Here is a 26,603-nt window from a genome sequence, read left to right as displayed (position 1 = left end):
CATAAGAAGAGATGAAATACTGCCATTTGCGACAACATGGATGGACCTCGAGATAATCACGCTAAGTGAAATAAGGCAGACAGAAAAAGTTGAAAATCACATGATATCACTTATATGTGGAATATAAACCTAAAAGCAACAAATGAACAGGACAAACGGAGACTCAGGGACATGGGACAATGGACCAGTGGTTACCAGAAGGTAGGAGGTGGGGGAGTAGAGGTAAACGGGGTAAAGGAGGTCAATATAAAGGGGGGTAAGGGGAGGGTGAAGTGGGTAACGGGGATCAAATATATGGTAGCTGAAGGAAACTGGACTTTGGGCGGTAATCACACAATAGAATATATAGATGTCAAATTATAATGTACACCTGAAAATTAATATAATTGTATTAACCAATGTTATCCCAATAAACTTAATAGAACCCTAAAAACTCTGATCTTAAAAAAAAAAGTCATAAAACTACAAATAACTGACTTTTTGTATTTATTACTTAAAGCTTCTTTAATCTTAAGTAGAAATATTGTTCTGAGAAGCTGTAAATACTTTCAAAGAAAGGGCAGGATAAGTCAAGCTAACAGAGAATTTTTAATGTTTTTTTCATCATCAGGGCAGCAGAAGATCATTGTAATAAAGAATGCATTTCTGTGATGAGGTTCCTATCCTCAGAAATGTCCCCTACGAATATAAAATTGTTATTCAGCTTATCTCATTCATTTTCTAGTGACAGTAAGCCAACACTTTGTGCTAGGGGTATCAAAATGCATGAGATGCAGTTCTCCCTGCCCTTAATGAGCTCTCTGTTGTGTGGGAGACAGGAACAAATTACTACAAAGAAATGATTTGCACCATTTGTGACAAACAGCTTCCTGAAAGCTAAGAAAAGGATGAGAAGGAATTTGCCAAGTGGATAAGGTGGGGGCTGGGGGACAGGGAGAGACTGGTGAGGGTGGGCCCAGAGAACAGCACATGTAAGATAACTTAGAATGAAAGTATTAGCTAAAGTGCTTGCTCTGTGTTAACCACTTGGAAACTGAATATATCGCTACCAAATGGAACTTTTCTGTTCTTATTCATAGCTCTTTATAAAACCAATTCCAATCTAATTGTTGTTATCTCTACTACTCCACTGAAATTGATTTTGCCTTTATCAGCAGAGACTTCCATGTTGCCAAATTCAATCTAGTAGATGCTTTTCAGACATCATCCTACTTGACCTCACAGTAGCATAGGACACAGCTGAACATTCTCACTCTTTGGCTATACTCTCTTCTCAAAAAATTTCCCTCCACCTCTCTAGCTCCTCTTTCTCATCACTTTTGCCAGATTCCTCTTCCTCTGACTGATCTCTAAAAACTAAAGTTCTTCAAAGCTTACTCCAACCTCCCTTTCTCCCTCCCCAGGTGATATCATCCATTCCTGTAGTTTAAATACCACCCACATGGCTCATGATTTTCAAATGTGTATCTCCAAACTGATCTCATCCTCTGTGTTCATCTTGTAAATCCAACTGCCTCCTTGATATCTCAACTGAGAAATCTCTCAGACATCTCAAAGTTAACAAGTTCAAAAGTGGAACTTATTAAAACCTGCTTGTCCCCTCATCATTCCCATCATGACCTGAGATTCATCTGGCCAGTCGCTGGAAGTCATTTCTACCCCTATATCCAGTCACCAAGTCTGTCAGCTCTGCCTCTGCTTACTTTTCCACATCTAGCTCCACCACTGACAACCTGGTCCAGGACACCATCTTCTTGCACCTAGACAGCCATTCTCCAGCACCCCATCCCAATACATTCTCCACAGAGCAGCTACAGTGACAATTTCATTTCCCTGCTTACAGCCCTTCTGTGTTCATCAGTTCTTTCAAAAATATTCCAACTCCATTCTCTCCTTCTGACACGTAAGATTGTGAAGTTGGCGAGTGTGTGTGTGTGGGAGGGGGCATGTGACTTTCCTGGGATAATGAAATGGGGACATAAGATTGTGAAGTTGGTGAGTGTGTGTGTGTGGGAGGGGGCATGTGACTTTCCTGGGATAATGAAATGGGGACAAAAGTGATATGGATCACTTCTGAGTGGAAACTTTAAGAGCCAACATGTATGATACCTTTTTCTCTTCCTCTGCCCTGATGAGCACAATGCTCCAGAGAGTAGCAGCTCCATTAGCCTGGGTTCGTGATTTAGAATATGATGGCAAAGTTGATATGCAGCATAAGTGAGAAATAAACATACAAAAACCTACACCTTCCATAGATCCCAACTGCACTAAGAATGACATACAAATGCCTTACCGTGATGAACAAACTGCAATATAACTGGCTCCTGTGTACCTATCCAACCTAATCTTGGGCCTGTCCTTCCCACTGACTATATTCCACTCACATGGACCCTTTTCAATTTTTGGAATAAGCCAGGCCCCTTTCTACCCTTTCATGCAATGTTCTTTGTACAGTTCACTCCTTAACCTTTAGAACTCAGCTTAACTATTACCCACTCAGAGATGTCTCCCTTATCCACTTTATCAAAGGAGACCCCTCACTGTGATTCTCCATCCCAGCACCCTATTTCCTGCATGGCACACCACAGTCTATAGTAATTATTCATATCTTTGATTGACTGTCTCTCCCACTAGACTGTAAATCGGGGGGTGGAGGGGAGGTTAGCTCACCACTATCTCTAGTGCCTAGCACTGTATGCTCAATATACTACCCTATGTGTGGTAAGCATTCAACAAATATTTGTTCAGTGAATGAACAAATGAAAAAAGACTCAAAAAGTGGCACATAAGAAAACACTACAGACATCGTATCACGTTATCAGGGAGGCAAGGGGTAGAGGTAGTGGTAGGGACAGGAAGGGAACTCACATTTTCAGTAGGAGAACTAAGAATGACTACGATGTACCTAATACTAATTTAGGTATTTACATATGTTCTCTCTCTAGATTTTCAACAATTCTGGGAGGTCAATATTAATATCTCCACTTTATAAATCAGGCAACTGAGACTCAACCTGCTCAAGTAGCAAGACCAGTAACAGCAGCAGTTTCAGTCCAGACCTGCTAACCTTTTCCCTCCAAATCATGATGCTTCCCTAGAAATTAAACCGCTACTAGATTTCATCACTAAGTAATTTTCTATTATACATATAAATTACACTTGTATATGAATACATTTCTACTCTAAGAACCAGTTTTTGTTTTTCTTTTTTGTTTTTGTTTTTTTTCAGGTTTACCCTAAAGCCTGTTTCAGGTATCTCGTGTTAGCTGGGACAAGTGAAAGCAGAAAGATGTAGCAAATCCAAATTAGAAATAAATCAAACACTGTGTTGGAACTTTTTTCTTCAAGTCTTTTTCTTCTCGGAGTAAGAAGCTACTGTGATTAGAAAGTAGGTCTGTGTTCTGAATTCATTTTATGGGACTTGAGATCAACTTATATTAGCTTAATTTATTATCTTGCCCCATCGCCAAATACTGTTCTGCTGGTCACAGAACATGCAAAGTTAAATGGTCTAAGGTTGGGGTCCCCAACTCCCGGGGCCATGAACTGGTAGCAGTCTGTGGCCTATTAGGAACCGGGCCATACAACAGGAGGTTGAGCGGCAGGTAAGTGAGCAAAGCTTCATCTGTATTTGCAGCCGCTCCCCAGTGCTAGTAGCATCACTGCCTCAGCTCCACCTCAGATCATCAGGCATTAGCTTCTCATAGGAGCACTGGTGTCTGGTGCCAAAACGATTGGGGACCACTGGTCTGATCCACATCCTGACTTGATTCGCACAGGCTCCAAACATCTAAACAAAGGAATGAAGCCACCTGGCTTTTTGCCTCTGACCATCTTGGGGTGAAGTAACGTGTTAACAACAGAAAGTTGGGGTCTATGTAACTCCCAAACAGTTCTGCTGGGCTCTGAGTAGACTCACAAAATGATCAGAGCATAAGAAACCTTAGAGAGCATGTACTTTAAGTTTCCTCTTTTAAAAGTTTAGCAAACAGGCCCAGGCAGGCAGTTATTTGCCTAATGAAGCAAGAATCCCGGGTCCTAGTCAAGTGTTCCTTCCATGACAACACACGGCATCCCACACACACAGCGTCCCTAATCAAGAACTAGTGATTATGTCAAAGTAACCAGTAGATAATATATCAATGACACAGACTGTAAATCCCCCAATGTTCCACTTTCTCTTATTCTCCACCAATTAGACAACCCTGAACAAAAAGAACATACGAAATAAAAACAAAGGAGATCAGGAAGAGCTATTTTAATTTTCTGTTAAACATTCTTCCAAAAGCATTATTTTATCCAATATCTTAATGAGTTATAAGAAATAACTAGGAAGATAAATGTGAATAATTAAAGTAAACATATGAAACTAAAAATTATAACAAAGGATTGAGGGCTTTAGAAACGAGTTAATGAGATAATTTTAAAACTGTGCATCTCAAAGCAAATTTTATTCAATGATTTTTCAAGAAAGAAACCCACTTAAAAATATTTTTACTTTAAAAATAGGCCTGTGTGCTGCTACAAATTTCCCCCCCAAGCTGTGATATTTCTTTTATTTACATTTGGGAATAAAATACCACTCGGATGACGCAAAATGCAAAATTTTAATTTTTTAAAATCCCAGTACAGAATTTTAAAAACTATTAATGGAAAATAGATTGAGTGCATAACACTAATTACTGGCCAGCTACTGGTATTTTGTTTTTTCTCTAGTTCTCCCAAGGAAAACTTAAATTGAATCTTCAGCAGAATAATCCTTAAATATACTTTATAAGCAAAATGAGAGCTTTTGTTTACATAGTTTTTCGATTTTGCTGTTCCTAATTTTATTCTGAAACTCAATTTTGCCCCAAACCATAATTACCATATTAACTTTGTAATGCACAGTTGTATGCAATTCAGCAAAGCAGTAGTATACCATCAGGCTCTATTCACCCAGAGCTTAGGAAAAACAGGATTGGTCACACCCATTTAAAAACACATCTTGTACTATTTGCCAATGCATGGTTTCAGTCTAAGTTCTGACAAGGAAATATATGGATATATATCTATATGTCTCATCTTGATTTTCAAAGGTAGGCAAAGAAGTTCTTCACAGCTTAGCTTTGCTCGGCTGAAGCTGAAGATTTTGTAACTTCATAGCCAGACCCATGTTGCCAGTGATTTTCAGTTTGCCTTGAAAGAAGGCCTGCGAGTAAGAAGAAAGAAAATTTATTACTTGGTGTTTTTGTTTTGAGATTACTGATATTTCTAGACTATCCAGCCCTAAGATAATTTATTTATCAGGTCTCTTCCTTTGTTCAAAATGTAAAATTTGGCTTTCTGGAATAGATTTAGAACCAGATTCTTCAAAAGGATGAATCTTTACACAGCACAGTCAAAAGGTACATCTTTCCCAAAGGTCTGCTCCTAGAATTTGAGTCTGCCTTTACCTGCCGTCCTCAATGGTGGTACATTTTCCAATACGAGGCTAAGTGGGTTCATACCAGACTGATTTTGTTTAAAAACATTACATGTGGATCAGGAGTATGAACCGAAATTTTAAGAAGTCTACGGACAGAAAAAGCACATGCATAACACACTTAGAAACTCTTGGAATACAATATGAATGAAGTGTCACCAATTTTTTTCCGTTTTTGGTCTACACGATAAAGAATTTTTCCCTTACAGAGGGAGGCCAGGCAGCCTGCTGAGACTGAGGTACTTGTGTTAATCTTTGACTCAGTAAGAAAAATCAAACCAATCTGAAGTGCAGAGCCACAATTTGTTCCATTTAACAAATGCCTGTGATTAGGTCACATGATGCTTGCTAAATTTGTCACATAACAAAATCCCAGGAAAACTTTAGAGAAATATCAAAATTGGGAGCACAGCATGATTTCCCTGATATATCTCAGTCTTTTAACTCACTCCTTAAAATAACGAAGGGCTAGATGAAAAAAGTTCCTGACAGTCTAAGCTTTTTAACAAGTACTTTACAAAGCCAGGAACTCTTCCGCCTCATCCATGGGAATGCACGGAGCTCTGCTTTTACTACACCTCTGGTAAGGGTGACTAATTCCTTTTTTCCCCTCCTCTGTCTGGACAAACTAAATATTTCCTTTCTATATGGCACACAGCCTTCTGTCTGATGACTTAAAGGTCAGGTGTCTCAGAACACAATATGTTTAACATATGTCCTTTAAAAATATGGACCAGCAGTACCTAAAAGAGAAACTCACCAGCTTTCCCTTTTTTAAACTGAAAGAGAAAATGACTTTCTATTCACTAATTATTACAGAGAAAACATGAATCTTTACCGTTTCGAGAACCCAAACATAAGAATCATTTTCAATCTGGCCCCTAGATGTTCCTCATGTGTGCCTGCTGCTGGAGAACATGCTGCTTTGTTTCAACTGTAGCCAAACACTGAAATTATAATTTCCACTGAATATAATGGTTTCCAGTCAAATCCTCTACTGATCAGAAGGGGAGGTCATTAGCACATTAATAGAAAGGTCTGCCATTTTTTATCTTTAATTCCTTTGGGTGATAACAGATATTCAAGAAAAATAAGCTGATACTTTGCTCCCCAAAAGGTAAACAGACAAACTGAGAATGGAGGGTGGCTGATGTGCGAACTCTGACCACCCTGCCAAGGAAGTGTATGGAGTGAGAGCACAGCAGAATAAGGAGCAGTGGGTGGGAAGGAGGATGACAGCCAGCTCCTATACTGGTGGCCTCTGTTCTGTCCAGATTTTTGGAGCAGGCTCAGTGGGTAGAAATGTCAGTGCTACTGGTGTGTATTGAAACGTCACAAATGTATGACTCGTTTGTCAACGCATCAACTGAAATATGCTCAGGTGCTTAGAAAAACATTTTAAAAAGGAATAAAAGTAAGAGTCAGGTTTAGTTGTTTTATCCAGTCTTTCAAATTACCAGGGGACCACAAGAGCAAGACCTAAAACAAGTCAAGCTGAGGCAATAACAATAAAAATAAAGTTGCAATATAAAGAAGCATCGTAGTTTCCTTTCTGTTATCCATGGCTAACGGAAAGCTCAGTGTATCAAGTCTTTTCACCACTATGTAATTAAAGAATACAAGAAGACCCTTGACAATCTGGGGACCAGGAAAATCTACACAAGGCATAAATACACTATAGACAAATACAATTTAATCTAGCAATTGTGAAAACGTAAAAATGTCAGGCATCCTGCTAAGTTCTTGAAGATAAGTAAGATATGGTTTGCTCCTTTGAGATACCCACAATCTAATGGGGAAGGTAGGCACATTATGATTAATATGTGACAAGTGCTAAGCTAGCAGTCCAAGAAGTGGACAAGAGGAGGGACTGGCTACAGCTCCCCAACAACTTGGAAGGAAGTCTGTGGAGATAACAGCTGAGCTTATTTTAAAAGAGAAGGAGTTTGCCAGGGAAGGATAGCTTGGGGAGAAGAGCATGGGCAAAGATACAAAATGTGAAAGGTCATGCCTTTGCTTCCTCCTTCCACCTGGATTGCTCTTACTCCCCATCTGTGCACCACTCACTTCTCATCACCCTTAGGACTCACTCAGCTCAAGTGTCACTTCCTCTGTGAGCCTGATGGCCAAGAAAGACATGGCTGTTCCTTCCTCCACCCTCCCCAACCACAAATCAGGCATGGCATCTCAGATATTTGGCTGCACTTACTCTTTGCAGATCTGTCTCAATCCAAATTGTGGATGCCCTGAGCATGGGAACTATTTCTTATTCACCTAGGCATTTCAAGTACACAGGACAGTGTCTGCCACATAGTTTGCTCCGTAAATGTTTGTCATTTGTTAACTGAACATTTGGGGGAACATTAAGTTTTGTGGATTTGACCACTTTCCACTTTATGATATGAGACGGAGGCATGAAATAAAGTGGAATGGGCTAAAAGATCCACCTATTAGAAGGACATAAGTGCCATCAAACTTACCGACTGAGGATTCATTTTACCAGTCATTAAAGCCAGTAGGTCCGAGTCAGCCATTGTGATTGTGCAGTCGGCCTTCTTATCTAAAACAGAGATGTAGGAGAAGAAAGGAGAAGAAGAGAGTGTTCAGTTTTATGTATACATTTAGTCAAAAGCCACTAACTGCAACAGAATCACATATAGTATCAGAGTCGTAGGGGAAATGAGCTCTCATATACACTTCCATGGCAGCCTGGTAAAATGTGGCATAAATCACAAGCAACTCTGACATTTAACAAGAAAGAACTGATTAAATAAATGATGGTATATTCATTTACTGGGATACAATGCAATCATTAGATAATATGGATCTATATTTATTGGCCTGAAAAAAATGTTCGTGTTATAGTGTTCGTGATACTGCTCTATAAACCAGTTACAAAACAAACTGTAAGCATGACCCTATTTTTGCTTAAAAACATATATTCATTATATATGTGTAGAAAAAAAAACTGGAAACTTAGACACCAATATATTAATAATAGTCACTGTGGTGCACAGACTCTATTGACTCCCGTGATCCCTGCCTCCTGGCATTCAGGCCTTTGTATAATAACCTACTCTTGAGTGTGGGCAGGACCTGTGACCTGATTCCAGCCAACAGAATGTGTTAACAGTGATGGATGTCATTCCTGTGGTTCTGTTATGTTATATAAGACTCTGTCTTGCTTGCTAGCAGACTCACTCTCCAGCTGCTATGTTGTGAACTGTATTTGAAGATGGCTCCATGATAGGTTATCAGCCTTTAGGACCTGAGGGTGGACTCTGGCCTATAACCAGTAAAAAAAAAACAACAACAACAAAAACAAACAAACAAAAAAAAAACCTAAAGCTATCATTCATACAGCTGCAAAGAAATGAATTCTGCCAGCAACCTGAGTAAGCTTGGACATGGACCCTGCCCCAGTCAAGTCTCCAGATGAGAAGCCAGCCCTGGCCAACACCTTGACTGTAGCCTGTGAGACCCTATGCAGAGGACCCAGCTAAGCTGTCCTCAGCCAAATTACCCACAGAAACTGGGAGGCACTAAATGTTTGCATTGTTTTAAGCCACTAAGTTTGTGATAATTTTTTATGCAGTAATAGAAAATGAATACATGTATCTAGATAAGGGGGTTAATAACAAACTTCTGTAAAGGATCAGACACTAAACAGTTTAGTCTTTGTGGGCCACTGAGTCTCTATCACAACTACTAGACTCTGCCCCTGTATCTCAAAAGTAGCCATAGATAAAACTTATGAATGTGGCTATGTGCCAATAAAACTATTTTCAAAACAGGAAGCATACCCAGAGGGAGAGGATATTTGCAATTCGTATATCTGACAAAGAACTTAGACCCAGAATATATAAAAAATTCCTACCGCTCGATTAGAAAAGGTTAGATAATCCAATACAAAAAATGATCAAATAACATAAAACAGGCATTGTACAAAAGGGGATCTCCAAATGGCCAAAAAAAAAAAAAAAGCACATGAAACAATATGTTCAATTTCATTAGTCATCAGGAAAAGGCAAACTTAAAGCCTGGATGAGATACTATTACAGAGCTGCTAGAATGAATATTAGGAAAAAAAAGACAATATCAGTGCTAGTGAGGATGAAGAGCAACTAACAGATCAATGCAACGCAGGAAGGACTGTAAAATGGTACAGCCACTTTAGAAAACAGTCTGGAAGTTTCTTATACAGCTAACCATGCACATGCCCTACGACCTAGCAATCCCACTTTTAAGGGTTTACTCAAGAGAAATGAAAACATATGTCCACACAAAAATCTCTATGTGAATGTTAATAGTGGTTTTATTCAAATTGCCAAAAGCTAGATAAAACCTAAATGTGCACCAACTGGTGAATGGATAAACTACCCAGCAACAAAAAGGAACACACTACTGATGATACATTCAACATGAGTGAATCTCAGTGAAAAAAGCATGTTCAAAAGGCTGCATACTGTGTGATTCCATTAATAAGACATTCTGGAAAAAGTAAAACTACAGGGACAGGAACTCAAATTTATGGTTGCCAGGGGCCGAGGGTGGGAGAAGGGGACTGACTACAAAAGGACATAACACTTCTTGAAGTGATGAAAATATTCTCTATCTTGATTTTTGGTGATGGTTACAAAACTATGCATTTGTCTAAATTCATAAAATTGTACATCTAAAAAGAGTAGATTTTACTGCATCTCAATGAACATAACTAAAAAAAATGAGAGTGCCACAAATTGTCAAAAATTAGGAGCAAATGAAATTCTCATATAATGTGGAAGGGAATGCAAAACACTATATCCGCATCAAAAAATTGTTTGGCTATATTATACCTTAGTATTTCTACTCTTGGTTATATGCCAAATGGAATGAATACATATGTCCACTAAAAGACACACACGAGAATGTTTATAAACTGCTTTATTTGTAAGACCCCCAAATGGAAACACTACAAGAACACATCAACCATGAAATGAATAAATTCTGGTACATTTATGTAGTAAATATGAACTACTGCTATATGTAACAATATTATGAATCTTACAATGCTGAGCAAAAGAAACCAGACCTGAAAGTATAAATATTTTATGGTTCCATTTATATGAATTTCCAAAATAAAATCACTCTGTGGTGACAGGATTCGAACAGTGGCTCCTTTTGGGACAATAGTGACTAGAGGGGGTGGGAGAGAAGTTTCTGGAGTACTGGCAACATTCTGCGTCTTGATCTGGGACATGCATTTTTAACATTTATTGAGCTGTACATACATTTTAGATTTATGCCCTGTATTACAGGCTAGACTTCAATAAAAATTTTGCACAAAACGAAAAAACAGGTAGTGGAGGTAGTGGGTTGATTTGGCCCATAAACCAGTTTGTCAATCCCTGAATCAGATGGTGGGATTATAGGAGAGTAATTTTTCCATTTTCTCTATCTTTTCTAATTTTGTTTTCACTGCATGTATATTACTTATATGATACAAAGTTTTAAACATATTAATTTTAGTATCACCAAGGTATAATGAAAAAAAAAACAAAACTGTACAACAGACTCCAATATCTCATTGCTAAATTAGCCATGTCTACCTTGGACAAATGAGAGGTTTTAAGTGCAAAAGGAAAAATTCACCAAGAAATCAAAATTCTCAGCAGTGTTTTAGGCAATAAATTTAATGACAGTACTCTTAACAGTTGGCTCCCCCTCAAATTAAAGTGGGACTCTCTCAGAAACCAAGTTACTTTCTATCTCACTATTCTGCTTTTTCTTCACTGCACTTATCTGAAACTATCTTAATTATTTGTATATGTGTTTTCTGTCTATTTTTGTCCACTAGAATGAAAACTTTATGGGGACAGGGCCCTTGTCAGTTTTGTTCACTGCTATATCCACAGGCCCTTGAAGAGTGCCTGATCCATAAAGGGAAATCAATGAATACTTGATGAATGAATGAATGAATGAATGGAGTTCAAAAGATTATCAAATTATGGCCCAATAACTAATCAGATAATCTATGCCTTAATAAAAGAAACAGGAATTGCTATCGTCTGAATGCTATGTGTCCACCTTCCAAAACTCGTATGTTTGAATTATAATGCCCAATGTGATGGTGTTAGTAGGTATGGCCTTTGGGAAGTCATGAGGGTGAAACCGTAATGGATGGGATTAGTATCTTATAAAAGAGGCTGCAAAGAGATCCCTCCTCTTCTATCCTATGAGCCAACAGCAAGAAGGCATTGGCTATAAACCAAGAAGAGGGCCCTCACCGAACATGACCATGTGGGCACCTTGATCTTGCATTTTCCAGCCTCCAGAACTCTTAGAAATAAACTTCTGTTGTTTATAAGACACCCAATATGTGATGTTTGTTATAGTAACCCAAATGGACAAAGACAAGGGTAAACTGTTAAAGCATAGCATGCCTATATTATTAAATAACTAAAACAAGACTGAAAATAAAGTTTTTATTACATATCTTACAACTCAGAAATAGCCCTAAAAAAGAATGAGATTCAGTGGCCAGTCCACATCTTTGCCTTTAACAAAACTTTCTCTTATTACTGGAAAAAAGGTGTGAAGCCTCGAAAATAAAGGAATTTATAATCTAGAAAATCTGGTTCTCTTGTAGACATATAACATCGAATAGCAGAAAGAAAAAAAGCTAAGAAATTGAGATAGTTGGACCTGATTTATAGTTGGACTTGAGCCTAATACTCTAAGAAAGGACTCTTAGTCACTGAAAGGTGCCTTTAGGAAATGAAGTCTGTTGCTGCCATTGTTGATATAAAACATCAGCATTTATTGAGTTCTCACTATGCCAAGCACTTCACATACATGGACTCATTTGATCTTTATAACTCTATGAGGGTCAGAGAGGTCAAAAATTTTGCCCCAGATCACACAGCTAATAAGCAGCTGAGCTAGGTCTGAAAGCAGATTCCTGCAGCTAAAGCCTATACCCTCAACTTTTCAGCTCTATGATTTCCTCGTTATAGGAAGGATATAAACATTCGACAGCTCAGTTTTAACTGGGCATTCATTCCGATGCTTTCTCAGTTCCCCACATCCTTTTGAGGAGTCTAATTTTGCATGAACACATTCCACAGTGGAATGTGTTCATGCAAAATTAATGTTTAATATATGGGCTGGGAAAGAAGCAATGATCTACTGGGTACTTAATAAGCTAAAAGTGCTTTACATACCTTATCTCATTTAATCTCCACAACAGCTCCATGAATAGAAATTATTCTCATCATTTTTGAGATGAGACAATTGGACTCAGGGAAGAGATACATCTAGTAAGTTACAGAGGCAAGGTCTGAACCCAGGTTTGTACGCCCCCAAAGGCTATGCTCTTTCTCGTATACCTCGGGGCTGGGAGAGACTGAGCCTCTCTATATCATGTTCCCCAGAAAAGGACAGGGTTGAGAACTCAGGTTAAGTGCAGGGAGGGCAGAATAAAGGAATGACAGAATAATGTGTCATGTCAGTTTCCTGGAGAGATGCTATGTGAGTTGTTTCAAAGGAAAGGAGGGCGGGGCAGAATTCATGGAGAAGGTACTAAAAGGTACCCAGGCAGGAAAAAAAAAAAATGGTAAATGTGCAAAATCTAAAGTATAATCATTACCAAACTCTTAGAATATAAGCAAATGAAATACATTTAAGTAAATTTCACTTTGTTAACAGTAACTAAATCTCTCAACACTGTGTAAATGCCAAAAGAACTAGCAATTCTCTTTAAGATGCCAGTTCAAACTAGGACAGGTTATTAATGCTTTAACGTAGCTGATCTCTAACAAATGGTCATTTGTTGGCTGATGTAAAAGGAGCTGGTAATTTCCAGTGGGGGCTTTTACTGGATAAGTCCATATTACAGCGCCACTCCTGGATGCCAACAAGTGTCAATTTCAGCAGAAATTACCCTGCCCCAGAGTAAAGCCTTTCAGGTCTGGGATGGGGCACCTAATGTGGGGGAGAGCTCACACTGCCAGAGTCCATAGGTAGGGAACAAGGTTTTTCTGAAATTAAGCAATAGCCTTCCATAAGCATCTTTCATAACAAATCAACACCATAACAAAATAGGAGAAAAAAAATATTTTAATCATCTTAACATCTCCCTGGCATATCAGAATATAATCCTGAAGTAACAATTAAACCTCAGTCATTAAAAATTTGGCACTATTTCCCAAAAGTTCTTTTTATTTCCAAAAGCTAGAATCCAGATGAAGCACTCAGTTTTTCTTCCTCTAACTACCACATTCAAGAGGCATATCACAGAAGGTAAACATACAGTTATTTTTCTGTCTACTCATTTTGAGGGGGAAAAACTACATAAAATTCAGGAACTTTCCACGACAGTGCCATCCTGCTCATACCAGATGGACGCTCTTACTACTGCTCAGCTTTTCCTTCATTAATCTCTAGTTGACTCCTTATTCGACAACACATGTAACACTGCTCTTAACATTTTCTCCTGTTTCCAAGCTCTAAACTCCACTTCAGAAGCACTGCCAACCTTCGTTCTACTTGAAAATGCCCTTGAATATTTACCTACCCTCTCAGGAAAAGAAGTATTCACTCCTCCTCGCTAAGGCTAACCTTCCTTCTACCTGAGCTCTTGACGTCAACCTCTCTTTCAGGAGCGCCCTCGAGAATATATCTATCAATAATAAACTCTACCATCTTTGATAGATCTCCTCCTACACAAGCTTCCAGGTCCCATCAATTCACCCCAAATATCCCTGGCAATGATCCTGTAACAACATCCCTTTTTTCTCACTGCCAACACTGAGGCCATCCTTTCTCCTCACTTAAGACAAGGGCAACATTCATTCTCCTAACTGCTCTCTCTGCCTCTGATTTCTCCCTTTGCAATTCATCAAGTCTAATGCACCAGCTTCATCCTCTAAAACACAGCTCTGACTTTCACTTTTCTACTTAAAAAGCTTTAATGGCTTGATTATGTATCAAATCACGTTCGAAGTTCAAAGCATGGTATTTTAAGCTCTCCAAAAAGTTGGTTCTCAACCATCATATTTCTTAATTGCGCCAGGCTCTATCCAACAAGGGACAGATATACAATATCACTTACTGAATGTTCACTAAGCATCAGTCATTCATTCTGCTGTTCGTTTTTATTTTATTGAAAGCCTACCATGTGTCAGGTACTATTCTAGACATTGGGAATGCAGCAGTGAATCTAACAGGCAAAAAGCTCTGCCTCCATTTGGCTTACAATTAGAGAGGGGTAGCTGAACAATAAGGAAATAAATGAGTAAAATATTATGGTATATCAGATGGCAATAAGTACCATAAGGAAAAACAGGAAATGGTAATGGGGGTGTGACTGTAAAAGTGTGATTAGGGAAGGGCCTCCTGAGAAGGTGACATTTGGACAAAGATGCAAAAGAAATGAGGGAACAAGCCGTGAAGATATCTGAGGGAAGACAATTCCAGGCAGAGGAAACCAAGTAGGAAGCCCCTGAACTGAGAACACCCCATATTCAAGCAACAGCAAGGAGGCCAACATAACTGGAGCAAAGTGAGGGAGAGTGTAGTAAGACAGAGCATACTGGGGCCAGATCATGTGGTACCATTGTCAGAACTCTGGCTTTTACTCTGAGTGAGTAAAAAGCCATTGGATGGTTTGGGGAGGAGGAGGGTCACGACCTGACTTAAGTTTTAAAATGATCACTCCAGTTGGTGTGTGGAGAAGAATCTGTAGGAGAAAAGGTTAGAAGCAGGGAGATCAGGCAAAAATAATGATAGAAGCTTAGATCAAGGTGGTAGTAGTACAGGAGGACAGAATTTGCTGATGGATTAGACTGTGGAGTGTGAGAAAAAGAGGAGCCAATGATGACTTCAAGGTTTTTGGACGAGGAACTGGTAGGACACAGGAACAATTTACCGAGACGGGGAAGATAGTGGAAGGAGCACATAAATAATGGGGAGTCAGGGGAAGATCAGGAGTTCAGTTTTATATATGTTAGCTTTGGGATACCTATTAAGTATCCAGGTAAACTTGCCAATTAAGCAACTGGATCTATACCTTGGAATTCAGTGATTGGGTCCACACTGATGATATCTGGGAGTCACCAGTGTAGAGATGGTTTTAAAAGCATGAGACTAAATGAGATTTCCTAGTAGATAGAACTGAGCCTTGGAGTACTCCAATGTTTAGAAATCTGGAGATGAGAAAACAGGAAGATAGGCCAAAAAAGAGCAGCCAGTAGGTAAGAGGAAAGCTTGGAATAATATCATCATGAGGGCTGGGAATTAACCACTGAATTTAGCAACTGGTGACAAGAATAATTGTGGGATAGTGAGGAGGGCAAAAGCTGACTAGAGTGGGTTCAAGAAAGACTAGGATGTGAGGAAGTGGACAGTGAGTACAGACAGGTCTTTCAAGCCACGTAACCATACACTGGACCACGTGCTTTATAGATTAAGAGATAATTCTCTTAATCCTCCCATCAACCCTGTGAAATAGGTACTACTTATTATTCCCACGTATGGATGAGAAAACTGTGTCTCAGAGAAGTTAAATAATTTATTCAAGGCCAGAACCCGTGAGTGGCAAGGCCAGGACCCTAATCCAAGCTTGTCTAATTCCAAAGTTTAGGATTGCCAACTCTGTGATTGGGCTTCCAATTTTTGGGAGGAGGCAGCTGTGACCTATTCCTGTTCCCAAGGATTCACTAGTTCTTTAGCAAGGTTCTAGTTCTTTAACAAGGTCCCAAAGCCAGCCTTTTTTGGCAACACCAGAGCAGACTCCCATTTTCCTTCGTGAACTTGTCAGTGTTCCTACAAATGAAGTTATTATCGCACCGACCTGAGTTAGGGAGCACGGATCCTTTGCCGTTCTTCACATCTACCACCCAGGTGGCTTCTTTACCCTCAGGGCCATCCTTCACCTTGAAAGCAAAAATACCACCGATTTTCTTCACAAACTGTTCCCCTTCCTGGAAAGAAAAATAACACTGAGAGTTACATTAAGTTCCTTTCTCTGGCTTTTCCCTCAATCAGATTAAATGTTTTAAATAGACACATGACGTGAGCAGCAGGCAGTCCCCAAGCTCCCTTAGGATCTTCTACCCAGAAAAGTCTCAAAGGCCACCAGGCGACAACTCCCTCATCTGCCAAATCTTTTGTTAAAAACGGCTTTCTGGAAACAACTGGAAGAAGGAAAAGGAGGATGGGGGTGGCACGGTAGCATTTTCTAGTGAAATAGCCTTCGTTTGTCTAAATCATTTCTAAAAGATTCACTCTGATGTCTCTAAATGTATGAACTCTCTCTCCCTCTTTTTTTTTTTTTTAGGTTAAATTCCTTTACATATATTTTTGGTCCCACAATCAGAACTAAAAGATAAGTGGTTCTGAGACCAAAGTCTTTTTTTTTTTTTTTCGATCAACCCATTATCTGGATTGGTATAAAGAGTTACACAAGTAATATATCATCTACCACTCACTTTTGGAAGAATGAAGCTGGAAAAAATAACCTCAGATACATATCTCTCTAGGTTGGTTTCTATTCCCCTTCCCTCTTCCCTTCATCCTCACTCTCCTTCATCTTTCCTGAAATGTTTACTGAAACAACTGGCACCAGACATTGTTCTAGGCACCAAGAATACAGAAGTAGGAGTTAGAAGGTGAGTGATAATATACTGTGATGACTATGACAATACACAGTGATAAAAGGAAGCACAGAGGAGCAGCTAAGCCAGCTGGCAGGGGGAAGGAATGACGATCATATCACATACCTTTTAAAAAAAATAAATAAATAAACCAAAACATAATAATTTTATTACAATCATTCTTCTGTAAATGAATTTTTAAAAAGTTCAAAGTCTTCTCCATATTCCTTGAAATCTATTGTTCCTCAAGGTTCTATGGAGACAATCTAGAAGAGTAGGTTAATAATGCTGTGTGCTGGGTCACCCAAGAGCCAGGCTCCCTTTGCGGCCAGGGATCCCTGAGAGACTACTTCCAGGTGCATTTATGCCATGTGCTTGCAAAATGCCTTAGGAACAGGGCTATGACAGACACCAACAAGTTAGAGGAGGAAACACCAGCAAACATTTAGAAATTCTACCTGTATACTTGGAGAGAAATGCCTCCCACCTCCTCCATACAGATGTAGATTAATTTTGCACTTGCTATTACTTTTCAGAACCAACTGATCCCCTTATAAAATCACATCCTTTGGTCAATAAAACATTTTCAATTGAAGAGGGAGGAAGAGAGTTAAAAGGGGAAATAAAATACACATTTGTTGCGAAACTGGAGATCATTAATACTAAGCAAGTTCTAACGGCCTCCTTGCCTGAAGAAAAGTACTTCTTTCTGACTAGGTAAAAGGTCAAGGAGTAGGTCCTGTTGTAAACATAATAGGAACAAAAAATTAAGAGAATTCAAAGAAGGGCCATGGGGTGCTGCTAACAAAAAAAGAGAACTGCTAAAAAAAAAAAAAAAAAGTGGAAATAAAATCTCTTGTCAGACTTCTTTTGCTAAGGCAGAAAATGCATGAATTGACAAAAGATTGCAAGACTTTCATTTTCTAGTCCTGTAAACATATAGGAAACTGACAATCGTGGGAAGGAGAAAAGAAACAAGAGGACAAGGTCCATGCAAGTGAGGTTATGGAAGGAGGAGAAAAGAAAATGGGAGCAAGAGGCATACATTTGCAAAGCTAAAAGGAGACTGTGAAAGAAAAACAGGACTGCTTTGTTAATCTCAGAATGAAGTACTCAATGACTGACATCTAGCCGTACCAGATACTCTCTAAACTGATCATTTTTATTTGATTTTTTTGGACAGAATAAAGTTGAAAAAAATGAGGTAAAACTTGGCAGAAGCAACTATTCTATGGGTTACCCTGTCAGCAAATATTGGTGGCATAAAAAAAAAAAAATTTCAAGCTGAGCCCTTAGTGAGTGCAATTTCATTTTAGTGGACGCTTGTACTGAATGAAATTTTTAAAAATTAGATATTTTTTTCTACTAGATTGGCAAATATATATATGAAAGCAGCCAATATAGCACTGGAGACAGTATAAATTTAAAAAGTTACTCTCATGAACTATTATAATATTTGAAAATTGGTACCCCTTTTTGGTGGATAATTTGGCAATATGTATCAAAATGCAAAATACACACATCCAACTCCTCCACAATTTCCCCCTTTAATTATTTACGCTAAGGTAATTGTGACATTAAGTACTTAAAGATAAGTTCAGTTTACAGCCATGTCGCCCTGAACAAGCCCAATCCCGTCTGATCTTAGAAGCTGAGCAGGGTCGAGCCTGGTTAGTACTTAGATGAGAGACCACCTAGAAAGACCAGGTGCTGTAGGCATAAAAATAATAATAATAATAATAAGGAATTGTAAGCTGACAAGGTCCTTGCAATCTGTGAGATCAACCAAGGGTTGCCTCGCCTAAAAAAAAAAAAGATAAATTCAAAGGGAAATTTATTAAACCATTGTTTTTCTTACAAAATTTAAATACAACCAGACGTTCATCATAGGAGACTAATTAAATAGATTATGGTACACACATTCAAACATGTACTATGTGATTACTAAAACTGATGGTAAGAATTTATGTGTATGGGCATGGAACATACTGTCAGCAGTTAAAAGCAGGTTATAAAACAAAATCAGGCAGATGTATTCCCACAAGACAGTGGAGGGACAGGTCAGTAGCAACTGGACCAGTGCTCCTCTGTCCAGAACTCTCAGCCTTGGCCTTCTCTACCTCAGGAAGGTTGTTGGTCATTATAAAAATCCTAGAAATGCAGGGTCCTTTGCCAAAACACATGGTCACATTAGCTGTTTTCCCACCCACAAGACAATCACCTTACATGTTGAGAAGTCCTTTGTGCTATAAATAAGGGGGTTACAAGATATGCACAATGTTTACATTCACACTGTGGCTCTAACATGAGTGAAATACATAGCTCAAATGTTCTGAATCTTTTTCTTTATTTCGGCCCCTTTGGATCAGCTTAACAGATAATGTATTTAGAATCGTTTGTGGCTGTAACTGCCTTGTTGGTCTCAAAATTAAATCAATAATAAAATCTGAAGATGCCTTTACGTTTGAATCAATGAAAAAAATATTTCATTTTGCCTGAAGAGAATAGCTCTCTTTTTTGGAGAGTTACTGTTAAATTACCTTAGTATGATTATTATCTAGCAAGAACTAATTATTATACATAAAAAATAGATCTGCATATATAGTATAATTTAAAAAACTCACTCTGTATTGTATGATCCTCATTGTGTAAAACTATGTTCATACACACACAGAGACGTCTAAAAGAATGGCAAGCAGTGTTAACATTTTAGTGAACTCTAACATTTCAGGAGATTTCTAATTTTTGTTTTATATGTTTCTGTATAATGTGTTTTTTTTAAAAAATTCACATTATTTTTACCAAAAAAAAAATTAAAAACTACTCTGAAAAAATCAAGCACAAAAGATTTCTTTTTAAAAGGAGTTTTGACATTAGATAGCTTTAAAGGCTACTTTAAGTATTCTTTTGAACAGTTCTAAGTAAGATCTTTTTAATTCATAATAAAGTTATACCAAAATAAATTAGAATCCCTTTACATAGAAATTTTGTCCATAATTATCATCTCCCTGACAAAGAAGATGGAGAAAAGAGTGACATGGGTTAGCCTTTCCTCTGAAGTTAAGATTTTAACAGCAATTTACTATAGTTATTTATATTATACAACTCAAATCTGGAGATTTATATATCTCTGAAATGCACTCTTACCCGAATTACAAGGAAACCATAACAGATACTCAGAAATCTAAAATACACTCAGTACTTGACAATATGATATAAATTTTCAAATTGTACCACTTCATGGCGACATCTGAAATCTGTATGTGCTCCCTCTAGCCTTAGGGTCTTCCTGGTAGTATTTTATATAAATCTTACCTCTTCAAGCTTTTTCTCAATCTCCTTAAAGACCAAATTTGCCTTAAATCCATCCGTTGCAGAGCTGGTTGGAGCAGCCTGAATTTGGTGAGTTCTAAAAGAACTGAGGGAAAGACTGAATTTCAGTCCATGGAGTCATATATGTACTAGGTTTTTCCACATTTATACAGTAGTCAGTCATTTCAAAAACCCTAAAAACAGAGATGCTGTGACTCTTACCCAAAGGAAATTGTTATTAAGTCCATAAAACAAGCTTTACTTCTCTTTTTTTTTTTTTTTCCAATAATATGAGTGCTCACTAGATGCTAGGTATTATCTTTGAAAATATGGTAAAAGCAAAGAACCTACCTTCATGAAGCTTATATGCTAGTGGGGAAATGAGACAATGAACAAGGAAAAGAAAAGAAAAAAAAAGAGAAGAGAAGAGAAAAGAAAGAGAAAGAAAGAGTTACAATGAAGAAAATAAGGCAGGTTAAGGAGATTTAGAGAAAGTATATTTATGTGTTAGGTGTTCTATTTTAGATCGCCTAGTCAGATAGGCCTCCCTGAGGAGGTGATGCTTAAATTATGTCAGTGAGCAAGCCATGTAAAGATTTAGGTGGAGAAGCCAGTTCTTAAAGAACCTAAGGCAAAAACTAGTTTGGCAGTTAAAGGAATTTAACAACCATCTGACTATTGGTTATATGATATCTGGGGAACCACTATAGCTAGATATGACGGAAGGAACACAGTCTTTATAGCTACAAAGGCCTGGGTTGGAATTTGAAGGGCTTCCTCCACTCACTAGCTATATGATTGTGAGCCAGCTACTTCCTCTCTGTGTACCTCTGGTAAGGAGGTAGGGAAGAAGGTGGCGAGTGCCAGTGACTTTGCAGAATTAAATGGAATCCTGTGTGTAAAGTACCTAGCAGAGACCCTGGTTCATGGTTCAAGAGAGAGAGAGAGAGAGAGAGAGAAACATGACTGTTAAGGCCTCCAGAGCTTAAGTGTTAGATACAGACAGAAACTCAAAGAGTCTGAGGAGGATGAGGCCACCTAAGGATGTTAGGTGATTCCTCTGACACATTGCAAGCATGCTGGTGGTAGCTGGTATAGAGACTGGAACAACATGGGAAAGGAATATTTGAAGCAGTCAAGAGTGTGGCAACTGATCAGTAAGTATTTCTTTCTTTACCCCTTATCCTTCCTTCTGGTTTTTTTTTTTTTTTTTTTGTCTATCCCCACCTGCCCTACCCATCTCTCCTTTCTCTTCCCTTTCCTTCTTTCTATCATTTCATAAATATTTAATGAGTGCTTGCTACATGTTCAAGGCACTGGGAGTATAACAATAAACAAATCAGTCCCTGTCCTTACTGAGTTTACATTCGTCCCATGCAGGAGAAAAAGAAGTACACAGACAAAATAATTGCAAGTATAAGGAATAGCGAACAAAAAGAGGAACCTGCTTTAGATAGGGTGATCAAAGAATGACATCTTTGAGAAGGTGAATTTAAGCTAAGACCCAATTAAAGGAAGAAAAGAAGCTAGTCATTCAAAGAGGAAACTGCCAAGTTCCTGAGAGAGAGGGAGTCTGGTATGTTAAAAGAAAGTAAAACATAACCGGTGTCACTAGAGCACACAATAAGTTGGGGGAGAGTGACATGAGATGACACTGGAGAACCAGGCAGGAACCAGATCATGCACACCAAAGTAGGAAATCTGGGAAGCACCGAAATGATTTAAAAAGAGAAGTGATACAGTTTGATTTGTGATTTTTCTTACAACAGTATGCAGAATGAATTGGGGAGAGCGGTACAAAACCAGAGATGGGGAGACAGGAGGCTGCTGGAGTAGTTCAGATAAGATGTGATGGTGGTCTTGGACTACAAGAGAGGCAGTCCGCCAGTGGAGATGGAGAGAAAGAAGTGGATTCAAAAATAAATTTTGGAGACAGAATCCATAGGCCTTGCTGCTAGGAATGAGAGAGATCTAATGGGGATGGGAAAGGGCAAGGATGATTCAGATGTTCAGCCTGAATAACAGAGGAAGGTAGTGCCATTTATTGATAAAAGAAAGAATGTAGTGGGAGTAGAGGGGATCAAGTTCCATTTAGGCACATTAAGTATGAAATATGTGTGAGAAAAGAAGGCAGTTAGATATGAGAGTCTGGAGCTCAGAGGAGAGAAGTCTGGGCTGGAGATAAAATGGAGATAATCATCAGCATAATTAAAGTATTTGAAGTAATCCATGGGAACTGATAAGCTCACCTTGAGAGAGTTAAAGAGAAAGAAGAGAGCCCAGGACAACACCTAGTGGAAGTCTATTCAGAGGTCTCGGAGAGAAGGGGGAGAGAAGGGGAAGCAGCAGCCAGTGATGCAAGAGGAAAACCAGTAGAGCATGGTGTTACACAAGCCGAGACGGGAGAAAGAATCTGGAGGGAGGAGTAAGCTACGTTAGTTTAATACTTCTGAAGGTCAAATACTTGCAGGATTTGGCAAAATGCAGAACACAGGTGACTTTGAGAAAAGTAATTTTAAGGAAGCGATAGAAGTTAGATTATTGTAATTAAAGAGTAAATAGAAGAAGGAAGGAGACAGTGCAGTTCTTTAGAGACATAACTTTCAGGGGAACAGTGGTCTCTGGGAGGGGTGTGTAGTATCAAGAAAAGTGTGTTTTTGTTTTAAGATGAACATATTGAGCATGTTTGCCTGATGATGGTAATGAAACAAGGAAAAGGAGACAGAAGGAGAGAAGTCCTGACAGGGGACGAGATCTGTAACAGGAGGAGGAGACTCAAGGGAAGAAAGAGGATAAGATGGGTGCGTCTAGATAAGTTCCTAAGTCTTGAGATAGAAGATGAGGGAGTTTGGGTCTAATGGCTTCCAATATTTCAACAATATATAAGGCAAAATAATCAGCTGAGAATGAGGGAGAAAGGATGGGTAGAGGAACTCTAAGAAGTTGAAAAGTGAGCCTTCCAGAGAAATCATACCACTATCATGAGCAAGGAACAGAACCTGAGCTCCTGCCATACTGAAACCCGTGCAGTTCTCAGACCCCAGGATGCCACCTCACACTTCCAAGCCTCTGCCCGTGCTGCTCCCCGTGTCTGGAATACCTCTGTCTTAGCAAATTCCATTTTAACCTCCAAGACCTAGGCCAGGAAGCTCCTTTTCTGTAAAACCCTACTAAATGTCAGCTTCTCAAGGGCAGATGCCACATCTTTCTTAAAAAAATAAAAATCTTTATATCTCCAGTTCTCACAAGTATTCAGTAAATAGTGACTAAATTGAATGGAAATTACACTGAATTCTCCCTTACCTAAATCCTAATTTTTTCCTGTTCCATTTACAACAATATTATCTATGGTACACCATCTTCTCTGTCAAAAGTCTGAATGAGCAACCTAAAATCAGGGAGTTTAGGTCTAATGGCTTCCAATATTTAAAATCAGGTAGCCATGACTGGTCTTCCACAAGTCAATTTCATTTCATTAATGGTCCAACTCTTCAGCTTTTAATCATCATTCCCTTCACCAAGCTTGATGCTTCCTAACTGTACATGATAAAATAATAACAGATACTAGTAGCACTTTTCGTTACACAAAATATTTTAATAATTTGTGGGCCAGAGTCCAGATAACAAGCTCCCACAGGTCACAGATCTCTCTTTATTTTGCTCGTTTTGAAAAGCTTATCAATTTAATGGTTAACCAATTTTTCATATTAGAAAAAAAGTTAATATATAAAATGTTTTATCAATATTTTCTGAAAATCCTTCATACTTTATAATTTATTTGATATGTGCCCTGCTCTAAGGAAACCGAATATAATAACTTAAGCAAACTTGGAAAAGGATTCTCTTCATGATTTCTTTATATACAGTGATTTTAGTAAAAACTAAAGTCTGATTTTTTTAAACTTAACTTATCCACAAGTTTTCTGAAATAAATCAGGTACCTAAAATATTGGAAGGGACTTTGAAGATTAATTATTAGGTATATGAATTCCCTCTATGCTTCCTGAAAATTTTCACCTAAGGCCTAGAATACAGGCATCACTTCAACAACGTCAAAGATCAGAAGCACAGAGTAGCCAACGAAATAGGAACTTTGCACTCAGATGAAGGTTAGAATCTTGATTGCTACCACTTAAAACTCTCTTTAGATGAGGAGTTTTATCTCTGATCATGAATCTCCTCATCTGTAAACAAGGTATAAGATCTACCACTTGGGGCTTTTATGAAGATTAAACAAAGTACATATGAAGCACCTAGCAAGGTCCTAGAACACAGCAGGCCCTTGAAAAGTGGTGGTTAAAATAACCACTGCACCTCAATAATAAAAAGACAAATAACGCATTTTTCAAATGACAAAAAAATCTGAATAGATATTTCTCCAAAGATATACAAATGGCCAGCCAGTAAGCAAATAATAAGATACTCAACATCATTAGACATTAGGGGAATGCAAGTCAAAACCATAATGAGATACCATTTTGCACCCATAGGAGCTAAAATTAAAAAGCAAACAATATCAAGTGTTGGTGAGGATGTAGGAAAACTGGAATCCTTATAATAGAATATTTTTCGGCTATAAAAAGAAATGAAGTACAGGCATATCACGTTTCACTGCATTTTGCTTTACTGCACTTCACAGATACTGCAGTTTTCACAAATTGAAGGTCTGAGGCAAGGCTGTGTTGAGCGTGTCTACCAGTGCCATCTTCCAACGGATTTGCTCACTTTGTGTTTCTATGCCACATTTTGTTAATTCTCACAATGTTTCAAACATTTTCGTTATTATTATATTGGTTACCATCACCTGTGATCAGTGATCTTTGACGTTACTATTGTAACTGTGCTCATATAAGACGGTGAACTAAGTTAATAAATGTTGTGTGTGTTCCGACTGTTCCACTAACCGGCCATTCTCCCATCTCAGCTCCTTTCCTTGGGCCTCCTTATTTCCCTAGTCACAACAATATTGAAATTAGGCCAATTAATAACCCTTCAATGGACTCTTAAGTGTTCAAGTGAAAGAAAGAGTCACAAGTCTCTCACTTTAAATCACAAGCTAGAAATGATTAAGTTTAGTGAGGAAGGCATGTCAAAAGCCAAGACAGGCATAAAGATAGGCCTCTTGTGCCAAACAGCCAAATTGTAAAACAAAAAAAGGAAAAGTTCTTGAAGGAAATTGAAAGCGCTACTCTAGTGAACACATGAATGATGAGAAACCGAAACAGGCTTACTACTGATATGCAGAAAGTTGTAGTAGTCTGGATAGAAGATCAAACCATCCCTTAAACCAAAGCCTAATTCAAAGCAAGGCCCCAACTCTCTTCAATCCATGAAGGCTGAAAGGGATGAGGAAGCTGCAGAACAAAAGTTGGAAGCTAGCAGAGGTTGGTTCGTGAGGTTTAAGGAAAGCAGCAGTCTCCATAACATAAAAGTGCAAGGTGAAACAGCAAGTTATCCAGAAGATCAAGCTAAGATAATTAATGACAGCTGCTACACTAAACAACATATTTTCAATGCAGACAAAACAGTCTTATATTGGAAGAAGATGTCATTTAGGACTTTCATAGTTAGAGAGGAGAAGACGATGCCTGGCTTCAAACCTTCAAAGGACAGGCTGATTCTCTTGTTAGGGACTAAAGTAGCTGGTAACTTTAAAGTAGCTGGTAACTTTAAGTTGAAGTCAATGCTCTTTTACAATACCTAAGATCCTGGGGCCTTTAAGAATTATGCTAAATCTACTCTGCCTGTGATTTATAAACAGAAACACAAAGCCTGGATGACAGCACATTTACATGATTTACTGAATATTTTAAGTCCATTGTTGAGACATACTGCTCAGAAAAAAACACTCCTTTCAAAACTTTACTGCTCACTGACCTGGTCACCCAAGAGCTCTGATTGAGATGTACAATAAGATTAATGTTTTCATGCCTGCTAACACAAGATACATTCTGCAGCCCAAGGATCAAGAAGCAATTTAGACTTTCAAGTCTTACTATTTAAGAAATACATTCTGTAAAGCTATAGCTGCCATAGTGATTCTTTTGATGAATCTTAGCAAAAGAAACTGAAAACTCTCTGGAAAGGATTCACCATTCTACATGCTATTAAGAACATTCATTATTCATGCGAAGAGGTCAACATACTAACATTAATAAAAGTCTGAAGAAAGTTGACTCCAACCCTCATGGATG

At 38.4% G+C, this 26,603-nt stretch overlaps 1 protein-coding gene and 1 pseudogene across 4 annotated transcripts in view; one reads left to right on the top strand and one right to left on the bottom strand.

Moving 5' to 3' along the window:
- Window positions 1-4,243: 4,243 nt before the first annotated feature.
- Window positions 4,244-26,603, bottom strand: part of SCP2 (sterol carrier protein 2) — a 116,874-nt gene continuing 94,514 nt past the window's right edge. For 3 of the 4 annotated variants that reach the window (XM_025051902.1, XM_006919207.3, XM_006919209.3), the window contains 4 exons: window positions 20,413-20,515; window positions 16,296-16,425; window positions 7,945-8,024; window positions 4,244-5,191 (listed from right to left, as the gene is read on the bottom strand). In XM_025051902.1, coding sequence (XP_024907670.1) covers window positions 5,096-5,191; window positions 7,945-8,024; window positions 16,296-16,425; window positions 20,413-20,515 — 409 coding nt within the window. In that variant the 3' untranslated portion in view covers window positions 4,244-5,095. Of the gene's footprint in view, window positions 5,192-7,944; window positions 8,025-16,295; window positions 16,426-20,412; window positions 20,516-26,603 lie in introns of those variants that run through there. The other variant, XM_025051903.1, reaches the window with a different exon arrangement.
- Window positions 18,698-18,816, top strand: LOC112485932 (annotated as a pseudogene).

This window comes from Pteropus alecto, unplaced genomic scaffold, assembly GCF_000325575.1.
Source record: "Pteropus alecto unplaced genomic scaffold, ASM32557v1 scaffold25, whole genome shotgun sequence".
In the NCBI taxonomy this organism is placed as follows: Eukaryota; Metazoa; Chordata; class Mammalia; order Chiroptera; family Pteropodidae; genus Pteropus; species Pteropus alecto.
This window is presented reverse-complemented; position numbering and strand designations above follow the sequence as displayed.